Source organism: Amblyomma americanum, chromosome 5, assembly GCF_052857255.1.
Source record: "Amblyomma americanum isolate KBUSLIRL-KWMA chromosome 5, ASM5285725v1, whole genome shotgun sequence".
In the NCBI taxonomy this organism is placed as follows: domain Eukaryota; kingdom Metazoa; phylum Arthropoda; class Arachnida; order Ixodida; family Ixodidae; genus Amblyomma; species Amblyomma americanum.
In genome coordinates, this window is record NC_135501.1 from 57,641,887 (window position 1) to 57,664,246 (window position 22,360).

The 22,360-nt window shown below is 46.8% G+C and overlaps 1 protein-coding gene across 4 annotated transcripts in view; it reads left to right on the forward strand.

Moving 5' to 3' along the window:
- Nucleotides 1-12,230, forward strand: part of LOC144132467 (cystatin-1-like) — a 34,371-nt gene extending 22,141 nt beyond the window's left edge. For 3 of the 4 annotated variants that reach the window (XR_013314821.1, XR_013314822.1, XM_077664899.1), the window contains exons 3-4: nt 6,797-6,895; nt 12,030-12,230. Coding sequence is in view for 2 of the 4 variants with exons in the window: in XM_077664899.1 (XP_077521025.1) it covers nt 6,797-6,895; nt 12,030-12,137 (207 nt within the window). In the remaining 2 variants the exon portion in view is untranslated. Of the gene's footprint in view, nt 1-6,796; nt 6,896-11,554; nt 11,914-12,029 lie in introns of those variants that run through there. The other variant, XM_077664898.1, reaches the window with a different exon arrangement.
- The last annotated feature ends 10,130 nt before the right edge of the window (nt 12,231-22,360 follow it).

Below are 22,360 nucleotides of genomic sequence, written 5' to 3' on the forward strand. Positions count from 1 at the left end.
ACATTAAGCCCAACATAAACTAAACCAAACCTACGCATTTTGACACTACCTGTCCAGTATGATATGGCATGTACACTAGAATCCTGGCTTCGGGAAGGTACCTTATGGCGCTATCCACAAGAGTGACGACCGACGCTTACCCTGTAAGATCCTCGTCCTTAACCAGGCTTCTCCGAACCAAAACTGTGTTGGCACCGCTGTCCCTAAGAACCAATATAGGACGGTGCCCTATTTGCCGAACCACAACCCGCATCGCTGCTTTCGACTTGGGTCTTCCACTCACCGCCTCATTTCCCAGCGGCGTTTGCTGTCCTTTTAGCTGTGGATCTTCAGGAGGTGTGACAGGTTCTGCCCGAGAGTCGACAACGCATGCAGCTCGGTCCTGCGTTTTGTATCGGCACTCATCCAGAGTTAGACCCCTCCTCTTACAACCTTACAACCTTTACACACAACCTGTTTTTTGGTCAACGATACTAGTCCGACCGAAAACTGCACGGCGTCCCACTCTGCTGCAGAGAAACCAACTTACTGGTGCCTCAGATGCACAACCATATGCTCTTGGTTTTGGCGCATCTGTCTCTGGGACCTTTTGTGTTTCCTCCCTTGCCTTACTCATAATTATCAGCCCTTGAGCCTCGAGAAAATGGTCTGCAGTGTCGACAAACTCCTGTAGTGAACACAACTTTCTTTCTCTCAAGAATAGCGCTAACTTTGAGCTTCAACACGCTAAAAATTGCTCCGTGACCAGCTTGTCACGCACGCCTTCAAAACTCTTTTCTGTGTTTGACATATCAAACCACCTATCAAAATATTTGGTCAGCCTGCAGGAAAACTGATTAGAGGTTTCATAATCCTCCGGTTACGCGGTGCGAAATCCCTCACGAAAACCCTCTGCCGTAAGCCTGAATGTTTGGACGAGTGCCTTCGTGACTTCCTCGTAGTCCATGGAATCAGCAGCAGGCATCCTTCCAAATGCATTCAGCGCCTTTTTAACTAAACACATGCTCAATGCCGTGGCCCATTCACTACGCTCACAGCCTTGCCCCAGAGCTATCCGCTCGAATCGTTGCAGATATGCATCCAAATCATCTCTCTTGTCATCAAAAGGAGCCACCAGCTTTCTTAGACAAACTCTAGCCGGTCTAGGAGATTCTGTACCCGCTAAGGAACGCTGATCATTGTCCGTGATCTCCTCATATCCTCTCGCGACATGCGCCTGTTTCCACAAAATAAACTCCTCCCGTTCTAACCTTCTTTTCTCCTGTTTTTCTGCCTCGCGAGCTCTTCTAGCTTCTCGCTCTTCTGCCTCGCGAGCTCTTTTCTCGTTATTCTGCCTCGCCAGCTCTATTCTCTTCTCGCTCTTCAGCCTCGCGAACTCTTTTCGCACCCCGCTCTTGTGCGTCATATTCTTGTGCGTCATACTTTGTTCTTTGTCCAATATACATGATTAATCGTCGCCTGTATCATTGATCTGAAATTCCCTTGACAGCGTCTGGTTAATCCAGCGATATTTTTTCACAGCGGAGGGTTCAAAATGACAACACGATTTCTTCCTTGCTTTCGTTCACTAGTCTAGATAATTTATTTGAGAGCCAAACAGAAACGTAACTGTTTGGCGCACAAGAGGAAGCGTTTCTTCCCAGGCCATGACCATCTTACAACCGCAATGTTGGATCCATTCAGCCACCAGCTCTAGCTCGTTAAAATTCCTGATAGCCCGTGGAAGGTTTACAGAAAATGAGCGTATTTTAAGCATAGCGCGCGACCATCGTCTTGATCTGTAAGTACTCATCATAATCGCACATCTTCCTCTTTTCTCTGATTCTCTCCGTCATATGAGAGGAGCTGCGCGGCTCTACCTTACCGCTAGTGGAATTCCATCTGCACTGGCTACCGGCCTCGCTTTCGCGTGATCCCACCAAAGACTATCTCGCTTCATTTACTCGCCCCGCGGCACAACCATCTGCACTCCTTTGTATGCCCTCATATTCCCCGGTTGCTGCGTCTCCTGCTTTTGCCGTCTATATCATTCACATCTGCTGCATGTTCGGCAGAGTGTCACCCGCTCATCACCGGGACCAACTGTATCCAGCGGTTTGTCGCCCGCCTCTGCCTCGTTCGGCGTGCTAGTACTGTGGAATTCGAGGTCATATTGGCCGTGTTTCTCGTCGACGTCAGCGCGACGAGCGCGAATAGTTTGGTAAGTTCCGTCAAGACGACACGTACTCATCCTGCTGTTACCACCCGAAGTTTGCCGCCAGTGCTCATCCTCGCTCCTCCTCTCTGTCGACCTCTCCCGACCACTCGGCGAACGTCCGGTCGTCGCGCCGCGTGGGCTATTCGACGCGGCGGCCGCCTGCCGACAGCATCTTCTGCCCTGTAGTCCTTGCAGCGCCCCTGCCTAGCTTTGCGGTGGGTCGGAGGTCATGCTGCTTGCCTCCAGTAAGCCCCTGACTCACGCGCGCCTTTCCCAGCGCGCTGCGGCTCATCTTCCCCTCCCTGGAGCCGATGCTGCTGCTGCGGTGGACCAGCTGCATGGTGACTGCGGAGAGCCAGCTGCCCCCACGAGCCCTGGAAAACGAAAAGCACAGTGACGACGGCGACAGAAACTCCCCCCGCCCCCCCAATCTCCATCTCCACGCACCTCCTAACTCCTTCCCCGTAGAAGCCAAAAGTGCTCCCACGAATTGGGCAACATAACCCACGTTCAGTATCCCCAGCCCAGAATGTTCCAGAGTAACAACCGCCACCACCGCCGTCATACTTCCGCCGCTCCTCAAAGCCTCTTCGTCCAGCCTCTCAGATCCCTGGTCGCCACACGGTAAGCTAATTTGTGCAGCTTCCGGAGGAAAAGCTCCGCCAACCACCCATCCTTCAAGGCACTATTGTAGAAACTTTCACTGATACCGGCGCCGCTGTTACCGTCATCAGTTCCACTTTTTGTTGCAATCTTGAAGTGTGCACTCCTTACTGCGATCCTTCTCTCCGTGTTGCTTATGAAGAATCAGTGCATCCTTCCGGAATGTGTACAGTTCGTGTCACTACCGACGGCATCCTGCAACACAATAAGTTCGCCGTACTTCCCTCCTGTGCTCACAAGCTTGTCTTCGGCTGGAATTTTTTCTACTTGGCGCAAGTTGTAACTGCATGGTTTCCTCCTATGGTGAAAGTTAATGAATCCGACCTTTCTGAAGCTCCTAATGTACCGTCTCATCACTTGATTACCGCCACTGACCGCGTACTTTATCTCGGCTCCGAAAATGTCATCTCCGTTGCTCCCGCTCACGTAAACGCTGCGGATGGTTCCTTGACAGCAAGCCTCCGGCTTCTCTCAAGGGTTATTTTTCCCTTCGTGTCCTTTCGTCGCTTAGCCAATGGGTCATCATCACTTCTCACTGCCTACAATTCTACTTCGAAGTCCATTCTTCTGCTCCAAGGCACTAAAGTCGCTTTTATGGCTACCGGTCAACCTGCCACCATTCTTTATTCTTCCCCATCAAGGCCTGCCATTTCGTCCCATGCTTCTGCCCCTGCACTTATTCAGCTACGATCAGCACCGATCACACATCTGTTTAAAAAGAATTGCTTGCCGTCTTGAACAAGCCGTTTTGATCAGCTTCCTTCAAAACTCAGTCAAAGGTTTGGGCCAAACCTCAGCGGTTACGCATCAAATGAACACTCGTGGTTCGAGCATCATTCGCCATTCCCCGTATCTCGTGGCTTCTACTGATCGCAAAATTATTCGAGAAGATATAACCGCCCTACTCAATCATGCGCCCTTTTTCAAGTCCTTGGTTTTCACCTGTTGTGCTGCTACAAAAGAAGGATGCTTCAGTACCCTTTTGCGTCGACTATCGCACCCTCACTAAGATCTTTCGGACGGATGTCTATCTATCCCCTCGGATTGACGACGCCCTCGACTGTCTCCAAGCTGCCAAATTTTTCTCTAGTCTCGACCTAAGATCAGGATACTGGCAAATACTGATGCATCTAGAGGACAAAGAGAAGGCAGCTTTCGCCATACGCTATAGCGTATACGAATACGAAGTCATGCCGTTCACTCTGTGCAACGCTTTGGCCACGTTCGAGCACATGACTGTACCGTACTCCTCGGGATAAAATGAAAATTTCGTCTCTGCTACCTGGACAACATTGCAGTTTTCTCCTCGACTTTTTCTGAGCACCTTGTTGCCTGGATGAAGATTTAAGAGCTCCTTCAGCCGCCGGATTTCAGTTAAACACAAAGAAATGTTGCTTTGTTTCCGTGTCTATCAATGTCATCGGCCACGTCTAGTCGGAAATGTATAAAGCCTGATGCTGCAAAAGTTGCTGCAGTTCTAAATTATTTTGCTGCTTATCATGGATTAAAGATCTCCGCAGTTTTCTAAGACAGCGCTCGTGATTTCATCGATGCTTTCGTCGATAGTTTCGCCTCCATCGCAACTCCTTTGCATAAGCTTCTTGACGCCAGCACGCCCTTCGTTTGGTCCTAAGCATGCGAGCCCACCTTTGTGACCCTAAACCAGGCTCTCACATTTGATCCGATACTGTCCCATTTTGACAAGAACGCCCCAACGATTTTACACACTGACGCCGGTGCTCATGGCATTTGTGCGGTTCTTTTGCAGCGCCGGCACTCTTCGAGCGAGTGGGTCATTGCATACGCAAGTCGTACCCTGACTGCAGCGGAACAGAACGACGCCATTACTGAACAAGAGAGCCTCGCCATTGTCTGGGCCGTTCAGAAAGTTCGCCCGTATTTGTGTGACTGTCCGTTCACCATCGTCACTTGCCATCATGCGCTATCCTGGTTGCTACCACGGAAGAACTTGTCCGGGCGCCTCGCACGGTGGATTCCCCATCTCAAGGAGTATGATTTAACAGTCACCTATGAGCTTGGAAAAACACAAAGACCCCCAAGTGCTCTTTTTGCCCCATCACCTCGACGCCACCTCCGTGTGCGCCTCTTGCTTCTTCATCTCTCCAGTTTGATAATTAAATGGCTATCCAAACCTTGAAAGCCGCAGCCACTAATTTTATGCCCCATCCAAGTCACGACGATTTCGCCTCAGCACAGAGGACCTGCGAGTACGGCCGGGGTCTCGTCGATCACCTGTGTGGCGCTACGCGGCCGTCAAATGCCCGCATCTGTGGTCTACCTGACTGTTTCAAGCTGGTCGACGACATCCTCCTTTGACGCATTTATAACCACCTTAGTCACGCCTGGGTACCTGTCATTCTCCGTTCCCGTTGCTGTAAAATTTTGGAGGAGTTTCACGACGACTCCATGGCCAGCCACTTACGCTTCCAGAAAACATAGACTGTATAGAGCGCCGTTTCCTTTGGCCTGGCCTGTCATGCTCCGTTGCAAAATATATTGCATCTTGCATCCCTTGCCAACGACGGAGCCGCTCCATGTCTCCTCCTGTGGACCTTCCGCTACATCTTTCCCGTCCTTTATCACCCTTAGAAGTCACTGGGATTAACTTCTATGGTCTCTTACTATTCCATCGGGCAGTCCGTTGGATCGTCACCGTAATCGACCATTTAACCAGATGCGCTGAGACAGCCCCGTTGCGCCCGGCTCCGCTACAGAGGCCGCCCATTTCTTCCGCAACGCCATACTTCTGCGCCATGGAGCCTCTGGTGTCTTCTTCAGTGACCACAGCAAGTCCTTCCTCTTCAGCGTACTTGCGGAAATTCTTCACGCTTCCAGACCCATCAATAAAACCGCTCCAACTTATCACCCACAGACCAACGGCCTCCCCAAACGCGTTCATCGCACCCTGGCAGATATGCAGTACGCATATATTCAACCAGACCACACCAACTGAGACACTGTGCTACCCTTCATTTAACTTGCTTACAGCACTCCCATGCAAAGATCAGCCAGCTTCCCCCCTTTTTTCTTGTGTATGGCCTCCCAAGTACCTTCACTCTCGAAGTATCTTTTCTCCTTGCACTCACAACCTCTTCCAGACTCTCCCAGGAAAATTTACTGCCCGTATTGCCTAGTACCGCACCCTTGCCCCCTTAATACTGACGCCTGCCAAGAGTCCCGGATAAGCACCCATTATTTCAAGCAAAGGGCAGTGTCTTTCTTCCCTGGCAATAAAGTGCTGCTATGGGCTCCAGCTCTGGCTTCTGCGAGAAATTCTTCAGCCCCTGTATTTTTCCGTAGACTCGACTCAAACAAACGTCCCCTGTGAACTATCGCGTTGCCGCTGCTCATCCTGCTAATGGCCGTCGTTGTAGCGGTGTAGAGGTCATGTATAGCGCTTTACCGCCTTCGCCCGTCGCCCTACTTCTCTATAACCTGCGCCCAGGCCGCTCGCCTTCGTCCGTGGGAGGAGGAGGAGGGTCTTCACTGGAACAAGAGAAGTCGTCCGCGGGGGAAGAAAGTGCAAGCATAGCACGCGACCTTCGTCTTCACCTCTAAATATTCGTCATCATCATCGCTCATTTTCGTCTTCGGAGAAATGGCCGCCATACTTGAGAGTGGCAAAAGCTTGTTCCGTCCAGAGACTCACAACATCAAATTTGTGCTACAAAGTTGTCTTTGCTATAAGGCGTAGCAAAAGGAGACTACAAGGTTTCCTAAGAGGTTCGCCTCGAGATTTGAACAAAATATTTTAAGAATGTCTGGTAGCGCGTTACAATGAAAGTATATTGTTTGAACTTTGAAATCTTTAAATATCACGTGCTGAACTGACGATTCAATCGATTCATAGGGGAGCTCAGTGGGAGTCATTAACCTCACTGAATCTAATATGCGCATTTTTGCTCTTTTCAACAGCTGGTTGCCGGATTTATCTACCGGGTGAATTTCACTACGGCTGTGACAAGCTGCAGGCGCTGTTACAAAATGCACAAGTGCACACCGATAAGTGATAAGGTGAGTAAGCGACAACGTCATAGCAAATTAGTGCCGGAACTCTCCTCAAGCTCAACATCTATCTGAAGTAAATTGTAACTTTCGCGATACTATCTGAAGAAACTTGTGGCTCTCAAGGTAAGGAAGTGTAGTTATCGTTATGTTGCGAAATTGACATTCACATTAGGTAAGGATGCTGCACAATACCTGGTATACGCCGTGCTAAAAAGTGCACACGGCATCAGGCAGTTGAATTAACGTATTGGAAAAACAAAATTCGGCAGTAAAAAAGCCATATGGTTATAAGAGGTTAAACTGCATGAAGTTTCATTTACTCATGTTTTTCCTATCTATAACACATCTCTGAGCAATGGCCCATGCTCAGGCAGGTGCCATAGTCTCAAAATATTTACACGCGGCTTTCGTCAGCTCAGCGTCTCGCAGCGGTCTTTGGAAGCAGTTATGTGTCCTCGATCAGACTCTTCACTAAGGTTTCAGTCTTCACACCGCAATAAAAGATGGCAAGGAGTGAGCAGCCCGTATGGTGCCTGCTGCTCACGTGAGTCGTGATCAGCGAAATTTTCCACGCACAGGGAAAATAGCACGATTGTAGTTGTAGAGTCATTCGTAACGTAAGCTCCTCCGGAGTATACGGCCTGCACCACATCAAGCATTCTCATCCCCGTAGTAAGGGCGGATGCCTCGACGCCACGAATACAAGGCATCAGTGACTGAGATGTCCGTGTTAAACTGGAAAGATCCACCGTGAAGAAGAGCCCAGATTTCACAACCAAACGCATGAAAGCGATGTTGCAGGCTGCCATAAATTATCACGGCGGGGAACATCTCACCTGTCGCAGTGTCAAGGTGATATTCGAAGACTGCTTTCAATGCACCTTGGACTGCACTTTTGACCTGCCTGTCGTTCGCAACAATCCCCGCCAGCAACCACTCCATCATGACGCCAGAGGGTACAACGCCTTTTGGCACGCCATTGATGTAACTCAAGATACTGCTCTAAGCACGCCAAGCGTTCTCAACCAACAAGTCGCGCAGAACGGCTCAGGTAATCATCAAATGAGACAGGTTACCGCATCCTAAATTGACTGCGACGGCAAGGCATCTGATGCGAGGCAAGTATTTCAGTACTGCGCTCACAAATTTCAGTGACCACCCAGAAAACGTTCGGTAGGGCAATTTCACATTAAACGTAAGAAATGCGCTGCCAGTGATGAACTTTGCAATTGTGTAAAGTGGGTTGGTACCGAGTAATCAAACTATGCAGCGAATCTACGGTGAGCGCACTTTTGTGAACCCTTTGATCAGTTGATGATTCTCTGGGTAACCCATAATGAGTACTACTGCAGGATGGAGGTTGGAGAAGATACCCTTTTCAGCTGAATTTCAAACTTCCCAGCCTTTCCGACAAATACACCAACAAGCTGAGAAACCAGAGAAACCTTCCTAACGGCAAAAGCAGCAGGTCTGTTGCAACAGCGATATAAATATTTCCGCACCGAGTGGTCACGGTTATCGCTATGTAAGATGAAATTACTCAGGCAGATAAGAAAACGTCATATGGATTTCCGTTTTAGACATTCATAGCACCATGATTCTACCATTATCTGCACGAATTTGGAGTATTGAGATGCCCAAAAGCAGTACAGATTCCAAATCCTGAAGCAACGTTGGATCAACTCCAGCGCAGAGTTGTAGCTGAGTCTATTTTTTGCTTGAATTCAGAGACGAATGTTTCTCTTCCTTAAAAGACGCAAACTGAGAGTTCGCTCCCTTCTCCGGCAGTGCATCGACGAGCTGATGCACCTTTCGCTCATTGACTGCATCCGGGGTGCTTCATCACAGGCATGTTTACAGCAGTTAAAGGCGCACATCTGACTGCTCAAACAGCATCAGACCAACTGTACAAAAATGCTTATGTCCTTGCAAATTGGTAATCGTACCAGAATCAATTCTTGTAAAAGAAAAACTGACCAGACCTGCAATGCTTCCACACTTCCTTCTTTCCTGTTATTTGCTAGGAGAGTGGAATTTAAGTATACGATAGCTCAACCACTGTTAAATAATACGGAGGACAAGCGGACGTAATCATTCCGTGGAGGACAGGGAATTGTTTAGTATCATGACAGTGAATTCTCCACCGACAAGCCAAACACCTCATGAGAGCCTCTTCCTCTTCGTTCTCCAAGACTACAGGTCCCGAACTTCGAAACTCTGCCACTTATCTTTCGCCCCTATTTAAATGACCTTTCGGAAGCGTGAAGACAGCAATTTATCAAATTTATGAAACAAAAACGTTCTTAACTGTTCCGGCCCGAAGCTCTACCCCTTCGGGATTAAGAGTGGTGGTAACGTCCAATATTTTGTTTCCCATGCTCGAAAACTCGCGGAAGCACGAGTCCTCTTTGCTTCTAGAGCACAGTTTGAGGGCCTGTCACCAACCAGAATGTTGCCGGCAGGATTAGCTCTGGTCACAGGATAACTCGGTCTATTCAACCCAATCATTAGGGAACCAGTTGCACGAACTCTGGACAGAGAATACATACTCTGGTGCTGACAGCAGAGAGCTAAATTTTGAGACTGAAACGGCGGCTCGAGAACTGGTGAAGACATTACTGCAGGCATTGACAGCATCGAAGTGCTTATTCCACGTGACTGTGAAAACGAAATATATTTTCATGTTACCTTGCAGGCAGTGTATCGTAGCAAACTTTTGGTTCAGTCTCCTGGATGGCAACTTTATCTGGTAGTACTGACTATCTCCTCTTCACGACCCCTTTCTCTCGTCAGTGTGCTTTCTCCGTCTCTGTCAAAACTGCCCCTCAAGAAGTTCCGCACTCTGCGGGTCTTTTCTTCTTTTAATGCGCAGCAGAATTGCCTGGGGAGTGTGTTTTGGCATGCGCTAAAAACGATAAATTTATTTGTTATTGCGATCTGGTGTTGTGACTAGGTGTCTGCAGCCTAAAGCCATGCTGCAGACTCAGAACAGCCAGCATTCATAAATAGTGCTGCATATATGGTGCCAGGCTTGAGTTTCTCGGCTTAGTGTCAGCACAGCAATCCCTTTGCTAGATAAAAAGCTACGGCGTATTGTGGTATACAGTGGCATCACACTAGCCTTGCACGCATGCTAGCATATAAGAGGGCATAATAACATGTTGAAAGGTCTGAGGTATGAAACTTGAAAGCTTTGGTTCCTACATTTTTTCATCTTACATCTTTTCATGTATCGGCCGGGTGCATTTCAGCCCTAAACTTCCGCCGGCTATTACAGGCAATGACCGTGTTGCCACGGTAGAAAACAAGTGGGGGACACACTTCAGCTCCGCCTTAAGAGTATGACGCGATAGCGCTAGTGACCATCTAAGGGGACTAGGTCATTGTCTACTTTGCATCCACAGATCTGTGGGAGTCCTCATACAGCTCCTGGCGCAGCGTGGCAGCGGTAGAGCGACGCGTGCCTGTCCTGCGATGGCAGTTTCTCTGCGGGCTTGTGCGACCTCAGTTGCTTCTTCGAGCAAGCGCTCGCGACCAATCATTAATTTAACTACCACCTGCAACGGTGGTCAGTCTGCTGAATATCCGCAGTTTGCCATGAGGCCACGCGACGTAGGTGGCCCACCTCGGCTGCTTCTCCGGGAATATCTTCATCACAAAGCCGACGAGGGCGACACCAGATGTTCTCCAGAAGGGGAGCCTAAACGCTACCGCGTTAAAACTTATTTTAAAACAATGACAGTTAGTGCCTAGCTTGTATTCCTACTGTTGGGCTGGGGAAGTTGGGCAGCATCCAGCATATTATGTGGGGAAGAAGAGGTATTTGTGGCAGAGGCTTTCGATGGTGTCTGTCTAAAGCTCTCTACGACGTCCTATGCGTTAAGGAGTTTGTGGTGGTGGCAGGGTCGGAGCTTTGTTTTATGATGTCTGCAATGTTCAAAGTTGAATGTATAGGCCACACTTTCAAAGCCAGAGAGTTAGTGCCCTGACGTCGGAAACAATCGGGAATCGTCGGCGGCCTTTTTAAACCCGCAGCAGAAGCGGCCGGAGCAACCGGCCGTTCTAGCAACCTTTGTGGATCACCTAGGTCACGTGACTTTGTGGCATCACCACAACTTGCCACCGAATTTTGAGCACACTGGCCACAGTGACAGGTGGCAATTGGTTTATTTACTGGTCGTGAGATCGCTCCTGAAGTTCAACTTGTGCCGGATAAGCCCCATCAGTGCCAACACCTGCCATCGCAGGGCAGTGGCGCATCGCTGAACCGCTGCACCACATCGCCAGGACGGCTGTGAGGAATCCCGGGATCTGTAAATGAATGGTCACGAATTGATAATTCCACATATATGAACATTTTCCTGTCGACGCTACCGCGTCATACCGTTAAGGCGGGGCTTCAGTGTCCCCTCCTTTTTTTATTATTTTCTCACTAATAGTCGGCTTATTAGTGCTAAATGAGGAATGCTGCTCTCTGCATAAAACGAGATAGTGGTGTGGTTAGTAAATTTAATTGTAAAAAAGGAAGCCTATTTCAAAACGAGAGTTTTGATTGATATATCTGCACTTCTATTTCTAGAACTTTTTTTAGACACCTCGGGATGCCTTCTAAGTAATGACCAAATCTGTTTGCATCAGCCATGCTGGGTTTTCCTTTCTATGCAGATATGGAGAAAGATTTCTATGCAGATATGCAGATCTCCTGACATAAGGATGACATCAACAAAAGTAATGGTGATTCTGCTGAGGAAAAAACATAGCAGCTGGCTGTACTCATAAAGCAGTTGTGCTGACGTAAGAAGGCACGCAGTATGGAAAAGCTGTTGACAGTCGTATTCCGGTATTTCTTTGGTTTATGCGCCCTGGACAGCAAACTCCTCGAAGCATGGCACAGATTTGAAATCCTTAATAAAACAGGAAAAAATGGCACCAAGTCGTAAAATCTTTTAAAATCAAGGCTGCTACAAAATATGTATGACTGAGTGTCTTATTCTCAGTTTACCACGACACTTAAGTAGACCTTTAAATTGCAATATGCCGTGAACATGTCTCCAGGTATGTGAAATATTAATCGAAATGTCCATAGGGATCAAAATAGAATGGTTTTTTTAGCGAAATTTCGATCTTTTTTTTCTGTCAGGCCGAGCACATTTGCCGAGTTGCATTCTGGGAAAAAGAGTGGGAAGACTTTCTTGAGATGCAAGAATTTGACTGTCAACGTGTACATGACAATGACTATTACGATTAAAGAATGTCTAAGCACGGTATTATGAACGACTCCATTGAGGCCTTGTGGATATCTTGAGGTTGAAATGAAATAAAAAGCGCTGAAAACGACCCATTTTAAGCCTAATGTTTATTTCCTTTTACTTCTCTTAGAGGGAAATTTTTAACCTAAATTTGTAACTTGTTCTGTGCCAGATACTTCGCTTGTGTACGACCGTGAAAGCTAGAAGCATACAATCCACGGCGAGCCATGTGTTTTGACTTAGTTCAGAGGTTAGGGGAATTCCACAACGTGGAGCACGTTTTTAAAAATCTGCTTACATAATTTTCACCTAGAGCCTGCGCGAAATTGACATCAGTTCTGTGCAATTTCTTGCAATGAAAAGCACTGGATAAGCAAAATAAGCGTTGCGATTGCGTTAATGAAGAAGCGTTCCAAACAAGTTCTATCTGCCTCAGTCTCATTGAGCTGTCGTGCTGGCTTTCGCACCACGGAGGATTCTGTAGATAACAAAATTTATGCCGTTTATATATAGAGTCGAGCACAATTATAACCAACCTGACGAACATGGCGTTCGTTGCATCCGATGTTGGTAGTAATTTTACTCCTTGTATTACAATCGAAGATTCTAAGCACACAAAAAGAGGCGTTCACTCTTTAAAAACTGCATCATGCTCGTCAATGACTTGAAAGCAGGCCCTACTACCACAATATCCAGGCTATCCAGAGCGGTCTTGTTCCCTTTACCGAGATCCTTGTCGCCAAAAATTTGCCTTAGGGACGAGAGAAAACTAATCGTGGCAGAAGCCTCTACGGCAGATGGCAGCCGCCCGACCGCATACAACAGGCTCTTAACGATAGGGGTGTGCTGGTCCTTTGAGTACAACAACTTCGTCAGAACACGGCTCTGCAATGTTGCCGTCTGCACGAGTGTAATCATCTGAGGCAACATTCAGCCAGTTATGCATGAACGACCCGTTGCCACAATTCTACATTCGTTTGATCATGAAGTTTTCTACACATCATCTATCGTTCCTGAGCCCAAGCAGAGAAAGCATGTATAAGCCGCACTGCTTGTTATCTTGCTCTGCCTGCACGTCGTAGTAGCACTAACGATGAAGCCGACTAGGCAGGCGAAGCATACCACGCGACCAGTGTGGACAGCAAGGCATTCGAACTCTACAAATTCTTATCGCTACTTGATCCAGGACCATGTATGCATAAGTATCATTTTCGACGCTACCACTGAATCGCACCAAACGCTGTTCTGCTTCCATTTGGCAGTTTCTTCATAGCCGGCACACACACAGCCAGTGATTGACCTTGTAGGTCATCTGAGCGCGATTGGCCAGCAGTTACGTGCAGTTCCAATGCCGTGTTCTTTTTAGTTTTGCCAGCTGGACATGTTCATTCCGAGCGGTGTCACAGTGGCAGAGAGACGCTGTTTAGTCTCCGCACTAAGCTCGGAGCACGACCCTTTCAGTTAGTACGCAGCATTTCGGGCGCCTTGTCGTTTGCTCTAACCAAGAGGTGGGGCCACAGTTGCTGGTTGCGTCTGAAACGAGTTCCTTTTCTTTTACTGTGTACTTTACGGCTGCACCGCACTCGTTGATACGAAGCGAAAGTTCGTTATAACTGCGGCCGTTCTAAGTATGCTCCAGTGTATACCAATGCACACAAATTAGTTCATAAATATTATTTATCACGCTGTGCTGCCACATTGATTGGGAATGATGATCAGTTATTTGTGATATAGCGTAGGAAATATAAATAAATTTCAAATTTCGCGGCGGTTCTCTGAAGCAAGAGGCATTACCACCACTGGTGCGCTCTTACAAGAAGGAAAGAAAAACTGCGTTTATATAATGGTATGGTGCAAGTTCGTGAACGCAACCAGATTAAAAGTCGAACCTCGCTTTTCGCCAATATTAACCGGCTGTGATGCAAGTGAAGACGGCCATAAAAATTTTATTAATAATGATTTGTCACTGAAAAAAAAAGTGCGCATGAAGATCGTGACGGGTAGAAGTGCATTCTGTCGCGCCTCTGTGTAAATTGTCCTACCCATGTTATTGCTTGTGTTTTAAATCTCACCACAGTAATTGGAGACGCACCCTTCTGTGCATGGCAATAACTTCACACTCGGTGGTAGCGGTGCAATGTTGCTGAGCTGTCCTTTTCTGACCTCGGACGTACTAGCCCGACCTCCTTGTGGTGAAGGTGAGAGCACGAAATGGCAACTGACAACGCTAACACTGAAACTCAACCGTCTTCAGTTGCGCGCTCTCTTGGCGCACCACTTCTAGCTATGGTCCCCGTGATCCCGGCTTTTAGAGGAGGATGTACTGGCACCAGCGTTCAATAATTCTTTCAAATGCTCGAGGAAATCGAAGAAATGTATGGCTGCAGTTGTGCCCAGTAAATAGGAATTGCAGAGGCTAATTCGAATTACCCATTACTTCGCTTGGTATTGCTTTCGTAATGCCAACTCCGACAAAGATATCTAGCAAATTTTATTTGAGAGGAAAAGTGGCTTAGGTTTTTGCAGTCTCTTCAACATAACTGACAGTGTCTAGTATAACATGCTGCACTGGTGCAATGCTCGCTTGATCTGGGAAGGAATGTCTTGAGAAAACGGTGAGCATCCGATGGCCTAATTAAAGTTTGACTAGGACTGCGACCGGCGCTTGATTGAACCGTTGTTTTTGTTCCTTGTAGTGTATGTTCCCTGCCATTACTTCGCTTTCAGACAGGTGTGCGTGTTTGTATGCATTCTTCCTACTAGAAAGCGTGCTTATGTTTTGTGCGCTTCATAATAGACAAGTGCGCATGTGTGTCTGTACGCGTGCATTCTACACAAGAAAACGTGCTTTATGCGCGAGCAACAAGTGTAATATTGAATGCGCGTTTAGTGAATTAGCATTTAGTGACTGTAACGTCACCAAGTGCGACGTAACCATTATTTACTGAAGGGCAGCTCCCGACTTACGGCAGTGAGAGTAAAGCAAAGGCAAGAACATGGGTAGGAGAATACAGATGAACAAGGCGGGATAGAAGATACCAAAGACTGATATGAAACTGCTAGAGGAGACGTCATATACTTGTCCAACCGCACATGGCCTAGTTCTTGCACAACCGCTTGTTCTCCAACTGGCGCTAGCCCACGGTTTCTTGTGATCACACACGTTAGTGAAATGTGAAGCGCCTGCTACGTCCGTTACGTTGTCTGTCTAACGTGTTCATGAACCCACGTCGGATACCAAGCTGCCCTGGGCGGTCTTTCGCAACACTAGCGTAATTTCGTCGTCAGGAATGACAGGCCCTCGCCGGTACTACATGACCGTATAGGGCTTCTGTCTCCGCGGTTGCATCTAATGATGATGATGTCCTCAGGCCTAACGGCACATACCATACATACACATACTGCGTGTTGGCGCCGGATTGTTCGCTTTCCTTTCCATCGAGGTAGTACATGTGTTCTCGGCACGATTGCGCGCCACCTCAGGACTTATATCTGCACCTGTTTTCTTCTCCGCGTCTCCACCTTCCTGCGCACTTCTTTTTCTTCAATGACAGGTCATCATAAAGAAAATCTTCCTTGGCGTGTTCTGGAGCATCACACTTCCTTTGCTAGAATTATTAATACGCTTCGTTCCCAGGACTTGAACTTGCATGTGCATCGATTAAAATGAAAGATTATTTTGTGGGTCACCCGAGTAATGCGCAGTCCTCCCATACACATGTCTCGTTAGTAGGGTTCTCACCAAATGTAATACGGTTACACTGTCAATAAGCTGCAGCATATATTTATTATGTTATCTCTGGACACAACAACTATAAACACCTCAAGCACGGAACAGCGTCGGCGACTGCATGTCAATCACGATGGCCCTTCTCTTATTATATTCCCTGCTCTTTAAAAAAAAGCGAGGAATATAGGACGTGATGTTCGAAATCAAATGGGAAAGCATGAAGAGAATAATTATCTGTTTCTTTTTTTTCGCGATAGATGTTCATTGAAAATAGCTCCTTTCTTCCTCCTTTTGACTAGGGCAGCACAACAGGGTATCGTGTGCACAATGGCATTGTCATGCGCCGGAACCTTCACAATGAACTGTTCTTTTTATAATGAAAAACTATGATATCTGACATCTCTGAATATGACCCTATAACAATATTTTTTTACTTCATGCATCATTGAAGCCGCTTCACGACTTCTCAGGTTGGTTTTTTCAGCCCTGATCTTTGCAGCCATTTGAAGATGGTTCCCGCGCTTCCAGGGAAACAAATTCCAAATGATGTTTTGCCTCAATGAAAAAACTTCATGCACAAGGAAACATGCTAAATACTAAAGCAAGAGTGCAAAGTACGATGTCTTCTGCGGTATATGACCACTAAATATGAAATTGCGACATCTTTAGGGGCTTTTAACGCATAAATCTGCAGACAAAATCACGTGACAACCCCCTGCGTGTAGGTGTTGTCTTTTCGGCGCTCATTGGGTCTGATGGAGGGTACTGTCATCGCTCACGGCTGAAATACGGTTGCTGTCGTCTTGCTGCTCACGTACTGCAAATTCCAATGCACACGTCCTACAGATGACGCTAGCGTCACTACCGCATGAAAATGATCCTGTCGACATGCGGGTTACGTCACCTTTTTTGTCAAAAAAGTTGAGTTCACTCAGGGAAATCTGACAGAAACCGGCTCCATCTCCCTGCGCTGGTGAAACTTCATATTACATACGACAGACATTCCCGCAGGCATAAAACAAACATTCCCGTGCAACGTGTGGGAATGTTTGGGCGATCTCTTAAAGTTCATAAAAGCGGCACATCATCTGCTTAAGGAGAGGACGTTTTCTGTCGGATAAACGATAAACAAATTGATAACAACACCTCAAACACAGGCGAGCCGCAAGGTCGTTTTATCACCTTTGCTGTTTAATAGCGCACTCATACCATATCATGCCTTTTACACATCTATCCTGTCGTAGTACGCTCTTCATACGATTGTGGTTGCGTAGCACATGTGGGTCAGAAAGCGCACCTTAGTTTAAACGACTGGACTCAGCACACAAATCAGGGCTTGGGCTTTAAAGTGGGGCATATAGGATGTCACAGTCTCTAAGAACAAACACAACGAACCACCCCTTGCAAGCAGAACCATGCGCACATATGCGTACACTTTAAAAACACGCTCACTGGCAAAATATCTTTGATGTCCCAAAGTTGTAAAGTCCACGTCTATACCACTCAACAAGTACTTAGCTCTCCCACTAGTTCTCCGCTTTGACGATAAATAAAAGAATTGCGCATATTGCTCACACTTGCGATACTGCCCAGCAAACCGTTTCAATACCAACTTGCAACAGCCTTCCCGATGTATGTGCCTCCGCAGTAGCCCTTTTCCACACAGAGCTTGCACGACAAGAACACACATAAGAAGAATATTAAAAATAAATAAAGAGGAAAACGAATGCGCACAATTTTACAAAGAAATGGTTAAAATTCAGCCCACTAAATCCGAGGTGCTATAATAGAAATTGCGAGAAATCAGTAAGAGGCTTCTACTGCTCAATGCAATGCGGGTCTCTGGCTGTAGAAAAATTATTGACCGAGTGTATATAAAACAGTATTATATATACATTGATTCTCAGAGCGCAACCATGGTGGTAAACTCCAGAACAGACGTTCAAACCTTAAAGCGAATACTAAAGCGCTGATTGATAATATCCCCACCAAAAAGACACGTAACAAAGTTCTGGTGTGCCCCAAGCCATATGTCGGATTCCGTGGGAAATACAGAGCCAATGCGTGTGCACACGAACCCGTTGTAAAAAGATAAAGCCATCAAACATGCTTCACAAAATGTACGGGGTGCGCGCAGAATAAACTATTAGCTAGGTGACAGTTTTCAAGGGACAAAGTTGTGAACTACATGTTACATCTCGTGAAGCTAATTATTACAGAATGGAAACAGTTGAGATGCCAAGAGTAGTTCAATCAAGTAAGTTTATACCGACTTCTCTTTGGACCAACACGTATTAAGCATTACATGTAACGAAACTGGTAAAAGTATATTGAAGGGTGTGAATTGCAAGAAAATTCCTCTCAGACTTGTGTAAAAAACTAGAGAAGCTCAGGAAAATGCAGTTTCGGTAACTGTAAACAAAACAGAACAATTTACTCGTCACGTTGCTCTTTAGACGTAATGCACTAGTCGATATTCGATGTTTTCAGTTTGCTAAAGCAAAGCAATGCTCCTAAAGTCACTAATAATATTTAACGTTTTTCGCTATTTTTGACAACATAAACGCACGAAACTTTGCGTTTGATGCTAGACAGCCTGAGTTGCTTTCTTTCCATTAAGGCACAAAAGAGCACAACCGGAAATTTCTTATATTAATATGCAAGATCGCTACAGTTTATTTGTTGCATTGCCAAAATTATTTGCATTTCTTGAGTTCTGTGTAGGCTAGTTAGGAAAAAATGTTTTGGCAAACGAGCTGGCCTTTTTTAAAAGCTGCCATTTGACTGAAATAGAGATTTATCCAAGCTTTCCACTTTCTTAAAGAAGAGATCATTCGAGTGAAACTTGAAACGGGCGTATTTTTCATAATACCGCAGTTGCAGCACAACAGGCCTGAGAGTTTACAGCTGAACCTTCGAATATTCAATAAAATTATTCATAGCTTGCACGACGCATACTGCGGGAGCTTTTTGTGGCTTTAGGCGGAAGAAAAAGCTTCAGACTGGCGATTCCTGTGCTTCTGACGCTCTCTGTTCACCCTCCTAGAATAAGCAAGTATCGTGGGACATTTCCAGGAACTGCCTGGATGATTTATACAAATTGAACTCGACATCTGTAACTATTCTAGAAATACACCCTGTAAATCGTATCCGAGTGACGAATACAAGTGGAGGCTCAGATTCCAGGTGTGTATGATATTTATTTCTTCCTCCGTCCACAAACACAGGTGCGACAGGGTGCGCTAAAAGATGGAATGTGCAAATTAAGGGGCTGAAGCTCTACCTGGAGTAAGGCAGATGACGAGGTGGAGAGCACGGAGAGTAATTTCTCCATCTCGCGTTTTCTAACATCCAAGGGGCATAGCGCCTGATGGAAGCGTTTTATTTTATTTTCTTTTATTAGGAATCCACGGACATATCACGGCCGCGATTGGGGCCAACTGGTAATCAAAGCCTTGGCACCTGAACATTGTTGCGGCTGATGTACAGTGATCAGTCATGAAAACTGCGTTCCACAGAGGACTAATACCTTGGTACAACTAGACATTAAGCGACAGCTGTTGACGTATTACTAACCCTCTCCTACCGCAGTAACCAACCCACGACTTCCTTACGTGGCAGCCATTATCCGGTTGCGCATTCCAACGCTCTCGTCATACCACCCGCCTCCTTCCACTGCGTTCACCTACTGGTTGGTTGCCGCAGTAACCAACTTTACATTACGTACTCCGCTATGGCCATGCTCCGCTTCCGCGGTAAGCCGCCTGCTTCCGCAACAGCACCCCCGCGCTCCCGTATTCCTACGATCTCGCCCTACCGTCCTCTTTCAACGGTCACTGTCAGGAGGGTGGTTCCCGTGTCAACCAGACACTACTTGCGCAGTCCTTACACTTGACATACCCTCCTCCCTGCACGGTAACCGTCCACTGGTAACCTATTCCCCTGCCGAAGGCATGCCGTCTTCATTCCACCCGCCTCCTGGCCGTTCTTCATTTTCGCTCACAGTGCAACAAGAACGGGACACGAGACGAAAAACTAACACAAACAAGTGCTGACTATCAACTGGTTTTTTATTGAAGAATGAAAGCCGAATATATACAGACAATGGAAGACTTATCAAGACATAAAGTTATCTGGAAGGCACGTGGGAGGTAGGATAACTCAATTTCCTCTAGGATAATGCAATGGAAGGGCTGCCGATACACATAGTACCGTTGTGGTAATATAGAAGGCCTCCGTTACCTCGCGTGTTAGTTTATCGCTGTGTCGGAACAGGAAGTGCGTGTTCTTATAATCAGAAACGCATTTGCCCTCCTTGCATCGAAAAGTCGACTAGGCAAGGGGGTCACCTTTTGCTCTCCTTTCTGCGTGATCTTTCTGATGCTTGCATTGGCATTTCCTGCATTGGGCGCCTGTGTGGGAAAGGGTATCATTTATTCTTGTGTTCTCATGCTCCATTAGACGTTTGTTGACACACCTGCCAGTCTGGCCAATGAACGTGGCACCGCCTGAGAAGGGGACCTGATCTACCACCCCCTCCCCCACCTCGCAAGGTATAGGCGGCGACACATGACGCATTTGACAAGCATCCCTCTTGCCGTCGTGCCTCTGACTTATCTGTTTGTACATTGCACTATTTCTAGGTGCAGAAAAGGCGACATCAATGTCGTACCTACCTGCAACTTTTTACAGCCCAAGTGACATGTCACAAGCAGTGTGCATACGGGAACACAGCCGGTTTTTTTCTTCTTTTTGCCTTCTTTCGGTTGAACCCCATTCTTAAGCTGTCTAAGAAGCTTCTCCGCTGCCCTTGAAATGAGTTTATCAGCGTACCCGTTCACACCTAACCTGCTTCCCGTCCTTTCATGGCAAGATTTTCAGCAGGGGTCTTCCTTCCAGCAAGGACCTTTGCTGAGAAAGCGTCCGAAGCCCTGCGGAAGAACTTCATGTTTTAAAATGTCTTTGTAATGTATGCAGTTCATGTCATGAAGTTTCTATTTGACCCAGTCTGCACTTGTTTGTGCCAGCTGGCTCTTGAGGCACACTAAAATTATCTATATCTGTCTGTCTCTCTCTCTCTCTCTATCAGTCTATCTATGCATCAAACCACTGACTTTGCGGCCTAAGGGTCTTTATATGTCTTATCATTAAATTGCTTTTATGTAATGCATTAAACTTAGTTTTACGTAATTCCTGTCAGCTATCCCTGGAAAAATAATGAAGTAACGACAAAAATTCGTGGATTTCTACGATCATCTGTTTTAACAGATTTTCACCTTTGCATGAAGCATAGGGTTATTTTCGTTTCTCACGCGGATATTTTGTTCATAAGGTCGGGCCACCTTCTCCTGGTCGCAAAAAGAGCGGAGCCAATAATCTCGAAATTTTCCAAGAAATGATTCCTTCGGTGCTGAGCTTAGTCAACGCACTGATTTGAAGAAGACATCTAAGAGCCTGAAGAACGAAGCTTTCCTGAGGAACAAACGACACGATTTACCTGTTTAAGGTTCATGGTTGATAAGGGTTTAATGTCCCAAAGCGACTCGGGCTACGAGGGACGCAGTAGTGAAGGGCTCCAGAAATTTTGACCACCTGGGGTCGTTTAAAGTGCACTGAAATCGCACAGCACACGACACGTGCCTGTAGAAATTCGGCTCCATCGAAGTTCGACCACCGCGGCCGAGATCAAACCCGCGTCTCTTGGGCCAGAAGCAGAGCGCCATAACCTCTGAGCCACCGAGGCGGATGGTTAAGGTCCCACACTGCGCCATTACTTGGATAAAACTCTTTAAACTTTAAATAAAGCCAATCTCTTACAATAAGTGAGTTGATTTGCTGCCTAAAACAAGAAGCCCACGTCGACAATGAGCATAAATTGGTACGCTTCGCATACCAAGGCAGGGGGCAGCAGACAGGGCAAGGGACGGCACAAAGTCAGGTGTGCGGTTGAGATTAAGAAGTCTGCGGGGACGGTGGCCGCAACTGGCAAAAGACAGGGTTAACTGGAGAGACATGGCAGAGGCCTTTGCCTTGCAGTGGGCGTAGTCAGGCTGATAATGATAAGCTGGTGGGTGTAGTGTTCTTTGTAGTTCAATCTTAATGGCAAAATCTGAAAAAGTGAAGTTAAGGATATAGTGAGAATATGAACTCCAGAATGTGCGCGAAGAATTTTTTCGTGAACTATCATGTCAAGCGCTTTTGCCTCATGACAAAAATTTCATTTTCCCGCCAATCATTTCATACACACGTCCACTATCACGACATGGTCCCGCGTCTAAATCCTACCAGTAAAAAAATGCCAGCAGATGCACCGTGCCTGCCGCAAACCACATTTGCATTTTAAAGCAAAAGCTCTCATCCAGACTCTCAGAGCCTAAGAAAATCGGCTCTTGCGTATATATGCTTCACACGAGCGCTGCTCATCGTCGTCTTCTATGCAGCACTGCTTAGGGCGAGCGTTTCGTCACGTGGCACTGCCGGCTCATCATCGTC